The 21,330-nt window shown below is 40.8% G+C and overlaps 1 protein-coding gene across 1 annotated transcript in view; it reads left to right on the top strand.

The window, feature by feature from the left end:
* The first annotated feature begins 6,192 nt into the window (after positions 1-6,192).
* Positions 6,193-21,330, top strand: part of ACVR2B (activin A receptor type 2B) — a 111,884-nt gene continuing 96,746 nt past the window's right edge. The window contains exon 1 of the mRNA XM_072412574.1: positions 6,193-6,614. Coding sequence (XP_072268675.1) covers positions 6,548-6,614 — 67 coding nt within the window. The 5' untranslated portion in view covers positions 6,193-6,547. The remainder of the gene's footprint in view (positions 6,615-21,330) is intronic.

The raw sequence follows: 21,330 nt of genomic DNA, 5'->3' as shown, positions 1-21,330 counted from the left end.
GAGGTAAAAATTACATGTATAAGCAAAACATTATTAGTAAATTTCATGTTTGGCACCACACTCCAACCCTCCACATTGGTAATTGAAGCCACCCTGCAAAATAAAGCTGATCTGTTGTCTAAAATGCAACCACTCTACCACCTCCTACCCTCCAACAGCTCAATGGGGAGAAAAAAACGCTACCACTTAGTCATCTAAAACTGCAGTCTTGACTCTCCAGTTCCTTTGTTTACATCCGGCAATGTGGTGATTCTTTGGGTGCCAACCTTCTTGAAGTAGACATTCCATAATCCCTGTTCAGAGGTGGAGGCTTGTGGGAATCTTGAAGAGCAGAGGATGCACTGTGGACGTAAAGGTACCCATATGTGGCTGCTGTGCCTAATCGTTGTGGCTAAAACGTAGTTGGTTATACCCCATCCAGACACCAGTGATAAAAAAATAACAATCCAGGAAAATCCAGCTATGGCAGGTATTCCACCTGCTCAGGTTGGCTGTACTTCACAGGCATACGATTTTTCCCCAAATTGAACCCATTGGACTAAACCACCCATGGCAGGATGGACAGGTTTTACTTTAATGAACGCTACATGTTTAAAAAGATAGAAGAAGACTTTTGAAATTACAATGACATGTTACATTTTATATCAAATTTGGGATATTAGGTTAGATCAATTTTAAATGGAACAATAGTCAAGTCATAGTTCAGGCCTCAACCCAATTGAAAATCTGTAGCATGACCTGCAAAGAACTGTTGATGAAATATCAATGGACTAAAACAGTTTTTAGAGGGATTATCTGATATTTCTCCTTACTGATGTCTAATTAGCAACCACAGCAAGCATCTAGTGGAAATAATTCATGCAGAAGAAGGTTCTGCAGTCATTAGGTATAAGCATGCACACATTTTTTGAAGCCCACACTTTTGAAAAATCCATATAATAAAGAGATAAAAGAAAACAATTGTTTGTGTCTTCTTACATTAGGTCTTTATAATAGTATGAGTTTGTTGGAGAACACATTTTAGGGTCCATGTTTGCAGAAATTTTGGCAGTTCTAAAAGGCTTTTTTTTCCTCCAACTTTATCAGTCTTAGGTTTACACCAGTGGGTCAGACTACCAACAATTCTCTAGCCCTCGATTCAAGATGATAACTGTTGTGGTACAGTGGAGTGGTAGGCCAAGGAATTCTGAAGGAGAAGAAGAAACCTGGTAATAAAACACCCCTCTAGGCCAGCGGTCACCAACCGGTAGTCCATAGACCACTGATGGTCCACAGCTCTAGCCCGTGCATCCCCCAGTGGGGTCCTTCTCCTGAGCCCGCTGATCATGTCCCCCATATGGACACAACTCTTGTGATGTCCACAGCCCTGTGCTACTGTCCCTCCAGGATGGTTAGCAAGCAGGTCTGAGCCTGTGATGGGGGAGTGGGCAGGTTCTGGCACCACTCTGGTGGAAGTTTCCTCCCTTTTGAGTGTCACTACTCCCCACGCATGCACGGACGGGATTCCGTGGATTTAGTGGTCCATGAGGTCTGAAAGGTTGGTGACCACTGCTCTAGGCCAGTCATTCTCAACCAGGCTTCTTTGGAACCCTAGAAGTCCTCCAGAAGCTGCTGGGGGTTTTGGCTTATTGATCTCCCATATGATGGTGACTTTATAGTTTCGTGGTCATTGCCATTTTAGCTATCTATAAGGGGTCTGTAAGAGGGGAGTTTCCTTCAACTGACCACCAGAGTATGTTGCATTTTATCAATTGACCTTCTTTAATTTTAGAAGGGTAAAAGGAAGAGAAAGGCTGCCCAAGGTTAAATACACCACTTTAGGTTGACTTCTCTTTTTCAAGCCATTAAGCCAATACCTCGTTTGAAATCCTTTAAATCCCAGTAATGATTGTTGAAAACAAAATGATTGAGCTTAACTCCAACATATGTACTATTCATACATAAACATTTAGATCATGGAAAACCAGCAGGACCATCATATAAATATAGAAAAATAGATACTGGTGTTTATTGGTATGTTTGTGATATCCTTTAAGATTATTTTAAATAAAAAAAAATATATTTTATGGCATTAGATCCTTACTGAGTATAAGCTGAATGTCATTTTCAGGTTCATTTCAGTTCATCATGCAGCCTTATAGCACCAGGAGGGAGGATTTTACACTCTAAATACATCCATGCGTTCACAGTAATCATATGGAAACACATGGATTTTATTCTATTTTTATATAATACATCTTCAAGCTTCGACACAGAGGAGTGGGCACAATCACATCATATGAATTCAAAATTCAGGCTGTGTGTAACAGTATGTTAGTGATTGCTATGTATACAGAGATTTGTTGGATTAACCTATGTTTGTTATACCTGTAGCAGTGTTGTAGAAATACAGCTTGAGCCATGATTTAGCCATGGAAAACATGAAAAGCACCCAGCAGAAAGCACAGCATTGCAATAGGCACCTGCAGCAACCTAAGGACAGCAAGCACAGCATGCTAGATCTGTTATACTCTGTTAGGATCTGTCTCACATTTTGCTGTGACTGATGTCTCTAGGACAAGGAATAAGAAGAAATCTTCCTATTAGAACCACAGTCAGCAATAGAAGTCCAACAGTGGTATTGAGCCTTTCATACTAAAAGGTTTTTGACTGGAGTTGGGTATTAAGTCCAACTAAAATAAAATATTTATTTAACATTGACCCAAAAGTCTTTCTGTATTTTTTACCTTTTCCCCATATTTAAAAACTGTTCTTTATATTACAGATTGAAATCACTCCCTCTTGTGGACATCTATATATCAAACATCTTGATTATTCAACCCTAAATCATATTAAAACAAAAAAAATGTAAAACATTCAAGATAATTAGCTCTTAGATGTGGTGATAGTTGCATTAATTTTCTTTTTCAGTTTTATCCTTTATTTGTATTGATTTTACCTTTATTTTCTGGTATACCTACATGTACTGGATCTATGGTATAGCAGTCTTATCACCCTAAACTACTCCTCTGATTTAATCTACATTTCATAAGGAGGAATTGTTTATTAGTTCCAAGAAGATAGATGTGAAAACTGGTATTGTTTAGGAATTCATTGATCTAGGTACACTTTAGTGAATAAAGCAGAGCTAAATCCAACCCTCATTGTTCCATCTCTGGCACTGACATCATCACCTGGTGCGGGAATGAAGCTGCCACATCTAGGGGAGTGCTAAGCTGAAATAAAATGTTTTTTTTTATTTTGGGCTTGGATACGTTTGAGTATGGTAAGCAAGCTTTTCCGTAGTCTCATAATTGTACATCAGCCAAAACAATAAAATTATCTGCCTAACATTGTGTAACCCTTTTTCTACCACGAAAACAATCCGATCCATCAAAGCATGGACTCCACAAGGCCTCTAAAGGTGTCTTGTCCTGTCTGGTACCAAGAAGATCCTTTCAGCCAAACTGCTTTACTCATCTGCCTTTATTATTAATGTTATTATTATACATTATTTTTATAGTGCTGACATATTATGCAGCTCTGTACAAAGTCCATAGTCATGTCACTAGCTGTCCCTCAAAGGGGCTCACAATCTAATGTCTCTACCATAGTCATATGTCATTTCCCCAGTCTAAGGTCAATTTGGGCGGAAACCAAAAAACACCCAGAGGAAACCCACGCCAACGCGGGGAGAACCTGAAAACTCCATGCAGATAGTTTCCTGGCTGGGACCTGAACCTGGGACCTAGCGCTGCAAAGGCCAGATTGCTAACCACTGAGCCACCATGCTGCCTTACTCACAAAGGAAACAGATTTGTTAGGCCAGGCCACCCACCTTCTCCCATTGCCCCAAGGTCCAGTTTGGTGGTGGTCAGTATGAGCACTCTGACTGGTCTGTGGCTACACAAATGCTTTAAATCTTGGACCAAATCCATTCTAGGCTTACTGGATCACCCAGGTTCACCCGTGATAGCCGTGATAGATCTTTACCAATCTTGGAGAGCTTTAAAAAATCAGACCATTTGTGCTAAGTCCAGGAACAATGCAGACTAAACATCACATTCAGTTATGTCCAACACATTTCAGGAGATCAAAGGGCTTCACCAGGGTCAGGAAGCTAAAGAAGAACCATATACTGGACTGGCAGATATGAAGTGACGCTTGAGATATAAAGCAAAGGAACTTAATCCAAATCTAGGTTTTGGCAGTCTGGCGTTTCTTTTCAATCTACTCAGGAATGATACACAAATGTTCATAAAGGTTTAATTATAAGAATTTATACAGATACTTCATGAGACATAAAAGGGGTTTCTTTGTAACCACTGACCTAACCAGTGCAAAGCTGGTATTTCACCCTGTCCCCACTTATACCATGCCCTGAGAGACTGGCACTGACACCCTGTATTACCGATAGAGTGTATCCATGCCAATAAACCCAAAAGACTAAGCACATGGACAAAAGAGTAAAATGGTCATATCTGGCAGGGATCAGCTACAGATTGAAGGTATTACACACACACACACTTTAAGTAATAATTCAGCTGAGTAAACTTTAAATGAAAAACAAAGGAAAAGCCAATAAAGCCACAATAGCTCCCCTAGTGGCCAGTTTACAAATATAAAATAAAAAATAAAGCATAATTGTAAATTTTATATACAGCTAGTCAGGGAGTTAAGGACATCCAACATATGGAGGACTCCCAGATAGGAATGGGGCTTCCCTGCTGTTTATGTGCGGGACAGAGGCTTGATGCGGGGGAGGGGTGGTTTACATGATTTGCAAAAGAAGTCCTTTGCTGTTCTGCAGCCTCTTGTATCCCTTTAATGACCAAGGAAAACTCTGCAGTTGTTTCTTTTTGCATATCAAAACACAGCTTGCTCCAGAAGTTAATGAATGTCTAGGCTCCATAAAGTTTTTTTATGGATTAACTCACAGTGAGGATGTTATACAGTAACTGGCACCACACTGCCTAATAATATGTTAGGACACACGTCTAATATTTGCATTTATTAAAATAATGTACCTGTTCCAACTTACATACAAATTCAACTTAAGAACAAACCTAGAGTCCCTATGTCGTATATAACCCGGGGACTACCTGTACTTGACTTTATATATATTGCAAAAAACTCCAAGGGATCTCTTTATAAAGCGGGGAATCGGACATGCCCTCAACCATTGCACTTGTGGAGAATCCATTACCACCATTGAAACACATGGACCTGCAAGATTCCTGTAAGGACCAGATTCTTTATCTGATCATTATAAAAACATGTCGGGCACATGATGATGCCATTGGTGTGTAGTTTTTTGGCTTAGCCCCCTCCCCTCACCCCACAGGGACAGCTTCCTGGTCACATCCAACAATGGAATAGCAATCAATTTCTGGACAATGCACAGCTTGTTCCCAAGGGCTAACATCAGTCTGGTCCCCAGTATCGGGGCCCCAGTGTCAGGGAGATGCCCCAATACAAGGGACCCAGTGTTGGGGTGATCCCCAATATTAGGGCCACAGTACAAGGGTCTAAGGTCAGGCAGATCCCCAACATCAGGGCCCCAGTGTCTGGGTGATCCCCTATATCAGGGCCCCAGTGTCTGAGTGATCCCCAATATTAGGGCCACAGTACAAGGGTCTTAAGATCAGGCAGATCCCCAGTATTAGGGCCCCAGTGTCTGGGTGATCCCCCATTATCAGGGCCCCAGTATAAGGGTCCTAAGGTCAGCCAGATCCCCAGTATCAGGGCCCCAGTGTCAGTCTGATCCCAAAAACCAGGTGTGATTTCAGTATCAGGGTCAGGGTGATCCCCAATGAAAGGTCACAAGGTCATGTGGAGTCCCAGTGTCAGGTGATCCCTGCTATCAAGGTGTGAGGGTCAGGCTGCTCCCCAGTATCAGGTCGGGCCTCAGTCTTAGGGCCCCATTACCCCCCGGTCCTCTCCCGCTGCCTCCTCTCTCCCCCCCCCCCGTCAGCCTCACCAGCCGACTGTCTAGGACCGAGGCCCTCCCCCCTCCCTTTACTACTCCAGTGACGGGCACTCGTCCCGACCAATAATAAAGCAGGAATGTCCTATGTCCCGCCTCCTCTTTTCCCATGCCTGGGGGGCCGTGCCCTCCTCCCCTCCCTCTCTTTGTATCAAACATCCGGGTTTCCCTCCTGGCTGCTCGGCTCTCCGGCTCTTTTTTTAGAAGCCATTTTGGAGTGAGTTCAGGATTTTTTTGGGGGGAGTAAATCCAGTGTCCCCCCTCCCCGTGCATTGCCTGCCCCCCCGGATGTGTCACATTGAAGTTTGGGCTCCTGTGTGCCTCCCCTCCCTCCCCGTGTAATCTGCTTGCTGCAGAAGGTGGAGTTCTTACAGGGGGTGGGGGGGAGTCACTACTGCTGCTGTTTGATCTGCCTGGGCTCCAGATTCACACACATTTCATTCCCACGGATCCAACATTACACGCCCCCCCCACTATCACTCTACCCACGCGTGGGTCCCCCCCCACTCTGCTGGACTGGCACCGCTGCATGGAGGGTCGGTCGGTGCCAATGTGAAGGAATTATTGTGTCCATGGGATTGGATGGGCTGTGAGAAGATGGGCGCCCTGGGACTGACTTGTACACTTCTTCTGGCAACTTTCTGTACAGGTAAGAGGCCATGTGCCCAAACTTTACCCTTACCCCGGGGTATGTACCCCCCGCCCAGCTCTTATCTGCAACTTTGTATCCATTGCATCTTCTTTGTACCTTGCACGTGTCTGTCCGGTCATCCCTCCAATCCCCAGCACACGTGCAGCTTAGGGAGTGCTGGGCACTGACAGCTCATCCTGTGCCCAGGTGGAGGGGTGCCCAGGTGGTGGGGGTGTCCTGTGCCCAGGTGGAGGGGTGCCCAGGTGGTGGGGGGTGCCCTGTGCCCAGGTGGAGGGGTGCCCAGGTGGTGGGGTGTGCCCTGTGCCCAGGTGGAGGGGTGCCCAGGTGGTGGGGGGTGCCCTGTGCCCAGGTGGAGGGGTGCCCTGTGCTGTGGTGCAGCCATGCTGTTGTGTTGTGATGCTCCCTGGGGCTTTTGCTATTTTTATGGGATGAATCATTTTGGCTTTGATTTGTGACTGTGTAATACATTGTAGTAAAATCAGCCTTCCCCTCCCACTAACACATCCTGCTGCAGGCTTCCCTTACACATGGATCCAGTGATCCCCAGAGGGCATCATCATCTCCAAATATATGTGCCCCTGATCTATGTCTGCAGCATTGTCTGCCAGTCACCATACATGAGCCCATTGATAGGGTGCTGTGCCCTTCTACACACACATGTACATAGCATGATGCCCGCATGGTACTGCTGTGCCATGTGTGGATCTCATGTTTTCAGGGTCTCCATTGGCTGTGTAGCTTCAGCCGTCCTTACTAAACCTCACATAACCCCAGTAGTATACGCTTGTATTGTAGCAATGATGCTAGAAACACGAGGAATCTGGCTGTGAAAATGGCAGGGGGTTTGGTGGCGATACAAACATGGCTTGGTACACGCAATGTTTGTAGCATGGCATGCGTATCATTGTATAGATTTGTGTACACACATGAGCAGACTACCCCCTCCTTCCTTCTAATGCAATTTCTGCAGACCCCAGACTGATCCAAGGCTGCTGGAGGGATGGGGGATTGCTTCCACCTTGTTAATAATGAATAGGGGGGGAAGGGGCCACATAGATTACAAACTGATGGCTCCAGTGTTTGGAAAACAATCAACAGCCCTCTGATGCTAAGCATGTCCTTATGTGACAGGGTATGGGTAGCCTTTCCTTCTGTACAGGGCTGCAAGACATTGGCACAACATGATGGGTATAGGGGCCAAAAAATAACCCTTGCCTTGGCAGGACGTTCCTATCACGTGGCTAAAGATGCCAATTACATATAAGATTATATTCCTGGTATCATAAGCATCAATTTGTGTTTTGGTTGCATGTTTTGTTCCATGGTTGCCTCTCCTGTCATTACGTGTATCTGCCAGTCTATGTGCATGCAATGAAGGGCATCTTGTGCCCACCCACACCCCAAAATTTGGGTGATTTTTTTTTAGAACGTGGGTGGATGGTGATAAACTGTCCCAGTAGGGTGTGTGCTGGTACTCTCCATAGACCAGGGGGGGGGGGGGGGGGGCTGTTTTTGATTTTTTGTTTGTTTCGGAATGTGGCATTGTAGATGAAGTATATGAAGCGTGCTCCATCCACCATCTCGGTACTGCCTCTCTTTCTCTGTTTTCTTTGTTCAGGGCTCTCATTAAAAATGCAGTGCCAGTTTTTATAACACACACACACACACAACCTGGCACTGTCGGGATTCTCATTTTCACATTAAACCCCCAAGAGATAGGGCAAATGGAGCAATATTTCCCTTTCATTTATCATCCTGTGGTTTAGTACAGCCAACAGTGCTTTAAAGTTTTCAAAGAAAACGTGCTGATGGTGGAGGATAGGTTTGGCGTTACATACATGCCCACATTATTGAGAAAAATAACATTTTTTTATCAAATTGTCATTGGGTGTCCTACATGGAGCAGATACAATGCGGGTTGATGGGTTTGAAGTGTTTCTATACTGGCGTGGTGGTTGTTGAAGGCAGAATTTTCTACCTTTTGTGTTCTGTGTGTAGGAGGGACAGGCGAAGTTGCACGATTGAGCCGTGTATTGGCTATGAATTACACATTTTCCTTCTGCAGTGCTATTCAAGCTTCTTGACATTGCTGTAAATTGGTTTTCCACTGTGAATCCCACTAGTCGTCTCTGCAGGATTTTCAAACTTCAGAAGTGACATAATCTGATTGTAGACCTTCTCAAGGACACATGTGTGTGATTGTCACGTATACCGCTAAGGGGTACGACATGAGTTGTGTAGTAGAACTGTACAATGTTCCATTTTTAGGATTGTGTCCATGTTCCAATGTTCCAAAAAATACATCATTAGTCTATTAGACTTACAAATGTGTATAGTGGGCAGGAAGGGCGCTTTCTAGGAAACGCTCTTGCAGAAGTGTTTTTTTTTTTTTTTTTTTATGGAATGCCATATGCTTCCTTCCTCAATTATTGTATATCTCATAGAACCTACATGATGGCACCAAGAGCCCAAGGACTTGTTCTCATTGTTCTCATGGACTTGTATACAACTCTTTAGAATCCAGTGAAAGTTGCAGTGCATTATGTGTGGTGTCAATTATTAGTTGTGTGTTTTATTACTAATTAATGGACATTGGTAAGACTATCATTGTGTTATTCATTGACACACAAAAGCTCTTTGCCTCTGTAAGATTGGTGTCAAAGTTGCAATCAGAGTTGGATTTCTGCTGATTGCAGCTCCAGGTACACAATAATTGCTCCTTACTGCACAACCCTGTACCTCTGACCATTTTTTGGTTTGGATTCTTATTACCCATATTGGGGTAGTGAGAATTAGGGGTACATTTGCTAACTTTTCTTCCAACTTTTTCAGTGATTCAATGGAACCTCAAGAGGTGTTGATCACTGTTGGACAAGACCTTTTTAAAGATGTTTGAAATATAAAAAAAAGTGTTGGGTGCTATATGTGTCTAAGCTAAGACCATATGATCTGTTCTAGTTTAGTATTTGTCCAAAAATAAAAAAAAAAGTCTAATTTGCCCATTAGCAGACACTTCTAAGCAGCCAGGGAACATATGCCTGCAGAGTTGTTGAAAGGATAAATGTGCAAGGAAATTTAATTGTCCCTAAAGTATCTGTTTACCCAAAACTGAAGTTCCTGGCAGATAATGGAGAATGTCAATGCAAATGTTACTTACGCCACGTATCTCCCATGTGTTACTAATATTCATAAAGTATATGGAAAACCTAATGGTGAACAGCTCTTATTTGCTAGGTTTTAATATTGTATATTGTATTTGTTCAAGCAATGCCTGTTGATTTTGGTAAAAATCTGGTGAGCTGATAACTTCCTATTGTCTCCTGCACCAGGGGTTTTGTAGATAAGAATAGAGGAGATAAGGAGATTAGGACTTGTTCTATGTAAGCTATCCAAGCGATGTAGGTAGGACTGACATCATATTCTCAAGAATTCAGTGCCATGTTGTCATGTCAAGGAGGAATGTATGAGTGTACTGTATTTCAAGCACATCAACCATTGTTTTTCTGCACTTGCAGCGGGTTTTTAAATAATTACAAACCTGGAAAATGTGCATGCATTCCAGAGCTGGGTTACATTTTATTTACTTTTTGCTATAACAAATGCTTTGAAGAATGGCAGGTACAACTAACAAATTTATTTTATATGCCTGAAAAGTTTTTGGATTGGAGGTCTTCCTTCATAGCTAGCACAATGGTCACCTGGTTTCTAAGGCTACGTCCACACGTGCAATAATTATCGTTAGAAAACACACGATTACCAACCGATCAACGATTATTCCCAATTATTTTTAATTATCCTATATTGCACATTTCTGTACATGCTGTAACGATACGATCGTTCAAATTTATTCCACCAATAATGTTCACACGCTAGATACAATCGTTTGAACGATGCAGGAAGTGACGTGTATCGGAGAAAGTGTACCACAGATACATCCATGATCACTGAACGACCATACACGCAATAGATGGCGAACAATAGTTGCCCAATCGGATCTGCCGGGATGGTCATTCGTTTCCAGCGACATTCTTTGTTCATTGACGTCGTTAGCCAGTCGTTCACTTTTTTGTGAACGATTATCGGATGATCAGTCGACGCCTATACGTGGCCTTAGGATCCCTATGTATTTCTTCCAATCAAATCGTCTTTTAATGCACAGGTAGACTGTACACAGACCTTTGTTATTTAGATCTTTATTCTCAAGAAAAACCTGCACCTCCTCAGTCCTGTATAGGCTTCTAAAATAGGTAAATTTAAGCCGATACATTATTCTTTTCCTTCCCCCTCATCTACAAATAAGTTCAGGTTGTCCCTGCTGCATCTTCATAAAAAGTCGCCTTTTTGCATTGCTTATTGTAAACATGCCAGGGTGATGCTGATTCAATCTTCCTGCTTCTGTGTATTTTAGAACTGGTTCTGGCTTTCATCATTCAGTAGGAATTATTAGTAGTAACCAAAAATAGCAAGCACGTGAGAGCCGCAATCTCCTGTATTTTAGGTAATAGGCAAGTTGCTCTATTATTAGCAGGCAAGTTTTATTGGGCTGCTTTTTTTCTGAAAGCAGTGAAGGATTGGGGCTGTGAATCATTATGTTTACACACGCTGGGATCGTGGAGGCTGCTGATGTCACAGTCTGGCTCTTGTGCATCCTCCAATCCCAGCAATAACAAGAGATGGAGTGTTTTAATATCTAACCACGTTGCATGCTTTGGTGCTATACTGTAAACAAGCTCTGGCTGTGTTCAGCATGCGTTATATTGAACCCATGTGCTTTCCGAGGCGCCTGCTAAATGTGCAGCCAAACTTCATTCAGAGACTTTGCTTCAGCACTTCCTGATAACTGCTGGGGTATTTGGTTTCCTAGCTGTAATAAGTTGGGCCTACTGCCATTTGGTATTAAGCTGATTATGAAGATTTATGTTGTAAGTAACAATAGTCCAGGAAAAAGTTAAACATTAACTTGCGGGTAACATAAACTACAAGCTGGCGGTATTACTTTAGTCACCTTGGTGCATAGGTGTAGACAGCCCTGTGCTAGAGTTTTCCTAGCAGGAATGTTAATACAAAAGGCCCCTGGTGTCAGAGAAGGCTCAGCTTAGTTTAGGGGGTTATTGGCCCCCGTAAAATAAACTAGTAGCTGACATCATTATATGCAGTTGCATACCTATTGCTTAGGAATGTGTCATGGTGGAGTACAGGCATGAGAAGCCATGTATCAGAATTTCACTAGCCGGGATGTAAACAATACAGAAGGCCTCTGCCTTCCGGGGGGCTCAGCCTAGGGAAGTTTGGTGGGGGGGGGGTTCTTGTTTAAAAAATAAAAGTGTAAAATATAATAGTAACTGACAATATTCCTTTAGTCGCATAACTATTGCTCAAGAATGTCACGTTGATGTATAGGTATGGAAAGCCCTGTGCTGGAGGTTTGCTAGCTGGGATGTAAACAATGCTGAAGGCCTATGTTGCCAGAGGAGGCTCAGCTTAGATTAAATTTAGGGTGTTTCTTGTGCTTTTTAAGAAACAAAATAGTAAAATAAACTAGTTGCTCACAGTTTTCTTTCAGTTGCATATCCTTTGCTTGGGAATGTGTCATGTTGGCGCACAGGCGCAGACGTCTCTGTGCTAGAGTTTTGCTTGCTGGGATGTAAACAATACAGAAGGCCTTTGTTGTCAGAAAAAGCTCGGGTTAGGGTAGTTTAGAGGGATACTTGTCTTGTTAAGAAATAAAAAGGTAAAATAAACTAGTAGCTGACAGTTTCATATTGTTTTCTAATGTGTCATAGAGTCCTACACCAGAGCTTTGCTAGCTGGGAAGTAAACAATACAGAATGTCTCCGCTGTGAGAGGAGACTCTGCTTAGATTAATTTAGGGGGTTACTTGTCCTTTTAAGAAATAATAGTAAACTAGTAGCTGATAGTAGTTTTTGCATACCTATTGCTAACAGTTTGCATACCTATTGCTTAGGAATGTGTCACTTGGACTGGCCGGCCCTGCACTAGAGTTTTGCTAGCTGGAATGTAAACAATACAGATGGCTTCTGTTGGAGGCTCAGCTTAGGTTAGTTTTGGGGGGTTACTTTTAAATACAAAGTGAAATGGATTAAGTTGCCATTAAAGAGATTTAGTGTCACTTTTACTGGGAAAAACACAGAAAGGATGCTGCTGTCGGAGGTTTGTAAGTACATTATGGTGGTAGTTCAGCTTAGGCATGTAGGGGGAAGTTGCACACCTAGGCAAAATCCATCAACTCTGGATACTTTTAGTTAGTACTGCATTGAAAAAATATATCTTAATATCTGTGAATCTTCATTTTTCCTTTCTAAGTCCATGGCCCTCTACATCAGTGATCCAATGGGAAGTCGGAAAAAAGAGGGGCAATGCATTTACAGGAAACGTGAGATATGCCAGCCTCTTATGTCACTGGATTTACTGATTACTTTCCTGAAGTTGTCCTTTTTTAGGTGTTTTTTTCATCATGCAGATACCTTAAAACACAGTACTGTGCAGAACCACTAATTAGGATAGTGTAATCTGCATATGCAATGAGCATTCTGCCACCATGTATCACCACATCATTTATACCTAGAAACAAGATGTTTAGTGCTAACGCCCTTTAAAGGATATTTTAATTTATGGGGAAAAAAAAAATTTCTTTAGGATACCTATAATACGGCACATTTATCAGTCACTTGTTAAGGTCCAGTCTTGCAGTATGGCCATATACATTACAATGGCATGCAGACACCTGTAATATGGAACTGGTCAAAGATCCTTTTTTTTCGATTCAGGTACCCAAACGTAGACAGCAATCTCCATAGTAGTTTAGGAAGTAATATATAATTAAAAAAAAACCCAAAAACAATTATCACCCAAGAAAATACAACTCCAGAACCTAATAATTTTCTTTCAAAAATAGCGAGGGGGGAGTTGGGTTGCAGTTTGCGGTTATAGATTGCACAGGTATATAAAAATAAAATGGCAAGACGATGTTTGCCTTTTCAATCATTTATTCAATTTGAAATGTTTATCCTTAATGTCCCCTTTTGATGTCTTCCTGGTGACCATCTTTCTTTGTCCTTAAGAGAGGCAGAGGATTGGTAGCATTTGCCAGTCTAAGCCACACTGTGGAACTCCAATGATGCCATTTTTCATAGGTGGAATTGTAAATAAATGCATTTTAGTTTCCTAAAATTGTTTATTTTTAAACCTTTAAAATACCCTTCATATTATTCAGAGAAATAGGAAAACATCATTTAAAAAGACATGCATGGCAAATGCCTGCATACGCCTGATTTAGCACTTTACCTCTCAAATGTCCTAAAGAAAATACATTTTTCCTCAAACCCCCTCACACCGGTGCCAGTAAATAAAGAGGCTTTACCTTTTATTCTTAGATGTAATTGTTGGCTGTGGGCCCTGTGCCTTAACTTGGCTCAGTACCTTTGTTACCCGCAGGATGTGAATTTTGTCCAGCGCAGGTTCTTGGCTTGTCTACCAGGCTTGTGGTTTAGTGGTATTATTACTATGTTATTGGCTGGAATAAACACATGAAAATAATCTCTCTAACCATAATTTGCAGTGATTTTCATATTTTGGTTCTTGTATACTATTGCTGACATTCAAAAATTGGAATGTACGTTTTTGGAAGGTAAGAGAGTTTTGCGTGGGTTTTTTTTGACACTTTCATGGTTTTGCAGTGCCATTTGCATTGCTCTTAATGCACTGCACACTTTTCTCTTAATATTTTCATTATTATTATTACACAGTATTTATATAGTGCCAACATATTACGCAGCCCTGTACAAGGTCCATAGTCATCTCACAAGCTGTCCCTCAAAGGGGCTCACAATCTAATGTCCCTACCATAGTCATAAGTCTTTAATACAGTCTAAGGTCAATTTTGGGGTAAGCCAATTAATTTTACTGCATGATTTTGGAATATGGGAGGAAACAGAGAGAACCTGCAAACTCCATGCAGATTGAGTGCTAACCTCTGAGCCACTGTGCTGCCCATCATGCTCTTTAGTGATGTCCTCTGTCCTTGAAAACGTAAGGGGATAGCCAGTCAGTCTGATACAAATTTTGATGGTTGTAAAGGCTAAAATTACTCTTATTACACTTTTTCTGTCAATTTGGGTGCTGGTGGATGTGTGTATTTTTTGTTCTGTATTTGTGTTTAGTCCTTTGGTTTCCTTTGTACTGTAATTTAGCTAGGTAAGCAGTTCTTCCCAATGTAGGTATTTTACCAAGACAGGTCTGAGCAGAAAAGTGGTGATCTCTGTACCTTCAAAGGTGAAGTGCAGCAGATCAGTGCTTCAGCAGTCAGGTGTCTGCTACCTAATTGAACTTTTTTGGGTGGACTTATCCAAATACTAATGGGTTTGTTTTACGTATTAATCAGACTTTTGTCTAGCAAAACTTTTGTCTACCCCCCCCCCCCCTTGTAAACAAAAGGCTCATTGTAGAGTTTATGCATGCAGAGGCCGTGTGTGTTTGGTGTAGGGAGCACATTTGTGGGATAAAGTGAGCCAATACACTTAATTTGGAAGAATTGAATATAGATTATTTTTAGTAGGAGTGTTGGCAGTAGCTTTAAACAAGTATTTAGCAAACTTCAGTTGTTTGGAGGGGCGATTCTTGTTTAAAGCTATCGTCAACACTTTCCTTATTCAACAATTACAAACAGGTTCTGCAGGGTAGGCAGAAAGCTTTAGGAATTTGTTCCATTCCTTTTAATTGTTAAATACCTCGTGATGTTACTGTTGTTTCTGTTTTCAAAGCCAGGATAAGACTACTTATTTTGGGCAGCAACTTGATAAATAACATTGGTAACCCAGTTATAAAGCATAATATTTCATTAAAGCCTGCTTTGTAAATCGTTTTATGTTCCGGACACATGCAAAAGATTTTTGATTTGTGTTCATTTCTGTACTATGGAAACACTATCAAAATGTTATGAATATAGTGGTATATTAGTGAGACGATTACACCAACAATAATTTCTTCTAATATGTTCAAATATTTCCTCCATACTTGAAATGTTGTATGGAAGAAGCCTGTTAGCTGAACAAACACTCCAGTTGAAGTTTGGTGAAGTGGGCTTGCTTCTCTTCCGATCCATAACAACTTGCTGGGTTTTTAGTAATGGAATGTTTCTCAGGCTGTAATGCAAAAGAGTAAAGAGTTTATTTGTGATTAAAATAAATGTTTCCTATTTGTCTGGCACTGGGAGCAGTATTTGAAAAGCTCATCGGAGTCTATTGTCCTCTCCCGTGTGAAACTTAAACCACCATCTCCCCTTAAAAGTCAACATACTTTCTGTGTAATATATATTGGTATTCAGAAAGGCCATTTTGTCTTCCTATACCCTAAGGGAATAACAGGGAAGAAATGTTACAGCTGCCTGGCCTTTGACCTCGGACTGGGGGCCGCAGTGAAGGGTGGGCAAAATCGTTTCTCTGTGGAGTAAAAAGCATGCAGACAAGATGCTATTTTCTCAGGCCCCAGAGTACCTTTTATGATGGGTTTACATTTAATAGCATACTTTTACTTTTTGGTTTTTGAAAACATTCTATTCAGTATAATGAAGTAAACTACTTAGCACCCTTGTCAGTAATGGTGAGTTTTTCCACCTTTGCGATCTCACCACAAGGCCATCAATTACACAAATAAGGTGGTTATGGCGTGTAAGTGGCAGGCTCCACACATCTGAATATTCCTTTCAAGGCCGTCCTCTGTAAAAACAGGCACTAATGGGAGTAATGTAGAAAATTGCTAGGCTGCATTTACATACACATTAACTTGAAGCTGATAGGAAGGCTTTTTTTGCTTTCCTGGTTTTCCGGTCTTGCATTGTGCAGGCAGAGCTTGGATGGATTATGCGGTTTTAGGTTACACTTGTATTCGAGTGCAAAGTGTTTTATGTCTATCTGAACCTGCATTTGATGAACACACCACAGGGGTCTTAAACATTCATTTTTTTTTTTGAATTCTGTTGTCCTATGATTTTTATGGATCACACTGTGTTTGCTATAGAAATATGTCATGCTCATTTTACTATACTTTTCAGTTCCTGGCTTTATACTTCTGGTAGGTTTTTCTAAAAACATCAATGGGTCCAATCAATTCCAGGTTGTCCGAGTATGTTTTTTTACAAGTGATTGAATTGCTTTGCATCGAAGCTAGAGAATGGAGATGAGCGGAGACATGCAACAACCCTTTTATTTCTGCTTTTTTAGGTTCACTTCTTGGTATTTTGTTGAGATACATGAGCAGTTTATGGCAGGCAGCCTGCCATTCCACCTAGGTGGAATCTAAAAGTTTTCATTATTGATGCACTGATTAACAATATTAATGTTGGAAGCTTACAAATACAAGACTGAAGCATTATAGGCTATAAATAGGTTGGAAAAGGTTGAGTGAGCGTGATCATAAATGATCAAAAGGTATTTTTTGCACCCAACAGGGTAAAATTATACAGAGCCAATGCACGCTCAAGGTTGTAAGCTCTTTGGGGTAGAGTCCTCTCCTCTTCCTTTATCACTGGCTGTCATTTGGAACCCCTATTTAATGTACAGTGCTGCATAATATGTTGGTGCTTTCAAAATACTGTTTAATAATATCAAACACAACACGTTCAATTGAATATTTACCAGATTATATTGTGGCAAAGAAAAAAAAATCTTTTTAGAGATTACATATACTTTAGGATAGTTTTTTTGCACTTCAAGCATTGAATGCTCAATTAATTGAATGCTCAATCAATTATAAGAATGCTCAATCCTCAAATTATTGTGCATGTAGGGTCTGCTCAAACTATTATAATTCACATCCTTAGGATATTCCTATGCTATGCTCTCACACTGTGGTACTTATTCCCTATTTGTGGCCTGCCCCATGCCTGGACATAGAATGTGCTTGGTTATTTAAGTCTATGGGATATATTAGCTATTACCTTTACAATATTGTTTTTTTGGTTACAATGTTTGCAGCACAAATACTATATTTCTAGTTATCATTGCCCTTTTTGTAGTATGTGTCTGTGCCTTTTGTATTTTCTTTTGTAATCTAACTCCAATAGAGTTCAGTTCAAAAGCTTTATACAGAAATAAAGAAAGATTTTCTGTCTGTTTGCTGCCAAACAGAATCTGCTGAGATAGGTGACCTCACGCGCCACGTTCTGCCCCAGATCTGTGATGAAGATTAACAGGATTCGTAGATGTCACAGCCAGCAGACTGAGAGGAAACACTAAAGCAGGAGAAGAATTTGCACACAATTGCTTGCTTGTGTTTCCTGCTAACTGCTCTTTTTACCAATGCCTTGCGTGTGTTTTTGTTATGTGCCTTCATATGCTTGATAAAACATAATGCATGGGTATGATCTAGAGTGCTCCTCTGGCCTACCAGGGTCTGTGGATGAAAAGAGACCATAATGGAAAAATAGACTGCATCCTGTGCTGTTCATATCTGCTTAATATCTGATTTAAAAGCCAATTGGCTGTTTTATGAGTAAATATGTATGAAAGCTGGTTTTGTTAACTTGCCCAGTTTAAATAAAAGAGCCTGAGTAAAGCCCACCTGCAACAACTTGTGTCTTTCTCCCATGATGCTGTTCCAAGTTTGACAACCGCATGGTTAGCCATTCCCAGTGTGTCTGGTAGCGGTGAGGAGAAGGTATTGGCATGCCTTTTTCAATATTTCCCAACTTTAGATAAAAAGTGCTAGAGTTGAACTTGTGGGATCACATTTTTTTTGTACCCTATGGCAAACTCGTCCATCTGCTTTTGGTCTCTTAAAACCCTCACTATATGACCACTATTCCATATCCCTCCTCTTGTGTACTACTTTCCTGTTTGTATCTGTCATTTGCAAGGGTGTAATATTGTCTAAATACAGTTTATTGATATGTGACAATTAAAACTTGCTGCCTCAATGTCTATATAAAATCAAAAACAGTATATATTGTAAAGACATCACATTTACATATCTGAGTATTCTATTAGAAAATTGTCAGTCTGTCCACTGCCCTTGACATTATTCTGCTAAAATCTAGACTTATTCAATAGAGAAAAATTGCTAACACTTGCACCTTTTGATTTCACCCATTAATTTCAGTAAAACACTTTATGTGTGCACCAGACAAACATTTAAAAATGCTGCCATCAATATTTCTGGTTGATAGGGGGTTTACCACCTTCAATACCTTCAAGGTGGAAAGCAGCAGGATCATGGCAGCCCTGGAGCACCTAGAACATATCCGTAATCCAAGCACAAAAACCCCATTATGGCTTTGGTGTCAAAAGCTATTTGAATTTCATGGCTGTTGCAGGCAGAAGCTGTGAAAATGGCTCCACGCTTCTCTCCAGACTCGGAATATAAAATCAGAATAACTTCTAGTTTGCTGACATCTTTACCTTTGGCATTGGTGTCCTGTGGTTGTCTGGTATGATCAATCTTAAAGGAAGCCACTTCCTAATAATGCTTATGTTGGCCAAAGAACCAGCTCTCAACAGATGCTTGATTTTGCTGACATCAAAACTTAGCTGAACCAATCACAATAGATAACAAAGGTAGTAGGTAGCATGGTGGCTCAGGGGTTAGCACTCCGGCCTTTGCAGCGCTAGGTCCTAGGTTCGAATTCCAGCCAGGACACTATCTGCATGCAATTTTGTATGTTCTCCCCGTGTCTGTGTGGGTTTCCTCCCACATCCAAAAACATGCAGTTAGTTTAATCGGCTTCCCCCTAAATTTACCTTCAACTACATTAATGACATATGAATATGGTAGGGACATTAGATTGTGAGCTCTTTTGAGGGACAGTTAGTGACACGACTTTGGACTTTGTACAGCGCTGCGTAATATGATGGTGCTTTAAGAATACTGTATAATAATAGGCACTATGAACGAGCACTGTTCTGTTCTATGGGAATGAAAGAGGGGAGGATGAGAGAGTAACACACCCCCACTGCTCTCTTCACCATAGGAGTGAACAGCGGTCCTTCATGTTCACCTGTTTATCAGTCCATCAGGGCAGATTGCCTAAATACTTCTCAGGACCCCTGTACACATGCCAAATGTTCATAATGTTTATATTTAAACCAAATAAAGCCAATATATTGCAGTTTACTAATTCTTGGATGTGGTGATTGGACTAGTTTCCTTTTTCCATACAATTCTTGTTTTTGAGTTTTCAACTGGTGACTCTAATAACTCTCCAATAACTCTCTATATTGTATCCATGAAGGTGCAGCTTTGCCAACAAATGATAGGTCTACAGGAAAACTTGACCTCTCTTCTCCATAAAAAAGGGGGATGTGTTCTGCGTCCCATAATGTTAGCCAGGAACAATATCTTCAGATAACAGTCATGTTATCAGCGTACAGGATTTTTGTTGGCACCAACAGATATTTTTCTTTTCTTGCAAATATTGAACAGATTTAACAGAGCGTCAAGAAGAGAAGGTTATTGTTGGGCTTTGCATACACTTGGAGTCTATTGTTTTATGTCCCTGGTTCCTTGGTCGCAGATGATATGTTTATAGTCATATCTGTTGGGTTCAGTTGTTGTTACGTGCCATATCTCTACTCCAGAGCCGGTAGATATAGTCTTGTGACAGCTGCTTGCAGATGCAGATTTGATACGGTTCTATCTTGACTATTCAGTGACCAGTGACATTTTAATTGGGCAGGGAGCCAGATTACTGATCTATGTATGCAAGGACATCATTTTTTGATGACATAGGTTCTGGGAAATTAGTGTCTATGGCAACATAAAAAGTCAAAGTCCAAACAATTGCATTTGGTGTACGATTATACGGATATGGCTTCAGCAAGCAAATTCTAAACCGTTGCTCTGTTACTCCACGATGGCTTTAGCAGTAAAGAATAAGAACTGTTTGTTACATATTCCACTATACCTTAGAATGTTTCCACTACTGAAGAAGACTTTCTACATTGTTCCTAAAACTAAGAGTTGCATTTCTCCTTAGAAGTCACCTAACCTTGCTTTTTGTACTAGAATAAAGTAAGACATTGCAAATCCAGAATTGTGCACTCCACTGATTGACATGAACCAAGCATGGCAGTTGAAGGAGCTACATTGCTAAGTTGCTTCTATGTAATATACATTGATATTTTTGAATACATTGATTTATTTGTTTGTCTTTCATCCGGCCCTGCTGGCATCTAAATTTGACTGGCTTATAGACTGCTTCATTACTATGTGCTAAAAGTCCTCTACCATATGTGTTTTTCTTAAGCAGCGCTTAGGTCGATCCAATGTAATATTTTATCACTGCTGCTGGCAAGTGCTTCATGCTGTGTGTGGTCCATAAATACTTGATGCTGTGATTAATCATGTATAGTATGTAATATGTATGTTTTGTTAGAGGACACTTTTTATGTGTTGATTTAAAATCAAAATGACCAAAATATCATTTTTCAAAAGTGATATACTAGTTTTTTTTTTTAATTTATCATTTTAAATTAAAGCAAAACTTTATTTTTCCATATTGCTTAACAGAAAGTATGAAGCCTATCAAACCTATTCCACTATACTTCCACTATACTCATTAGCGCCAATTTGAGTGGAATCTACAAATGTGTTAGTTTGTTCCTAAGTGAGAGGAGATACTAGAATCCTTATTAAATACATTTACATAGAGGGACAATATACAAATCCAATGTGGATGTTGGAAAATGTAATCCAGCACTAA

Source organism: Pyxicephalus adspersus, chromosome 5 (genome assembly GCF_032062135.1).
Source record: "Pyxicephalus adspersus chromosome 5, UCB_Pads_2.0, whole genome shotgun sequence".
Classification (NCBI taxonomy): Eukaryota; Metazoa; Chordata; class Amphibia; order Anura; family Pyxicephalidae; genus Pyxicephalus; species Pyxicephalus adspersus.
This window is presented reverse-complemented; position numbering and strand designations above follow the sequence as displayed.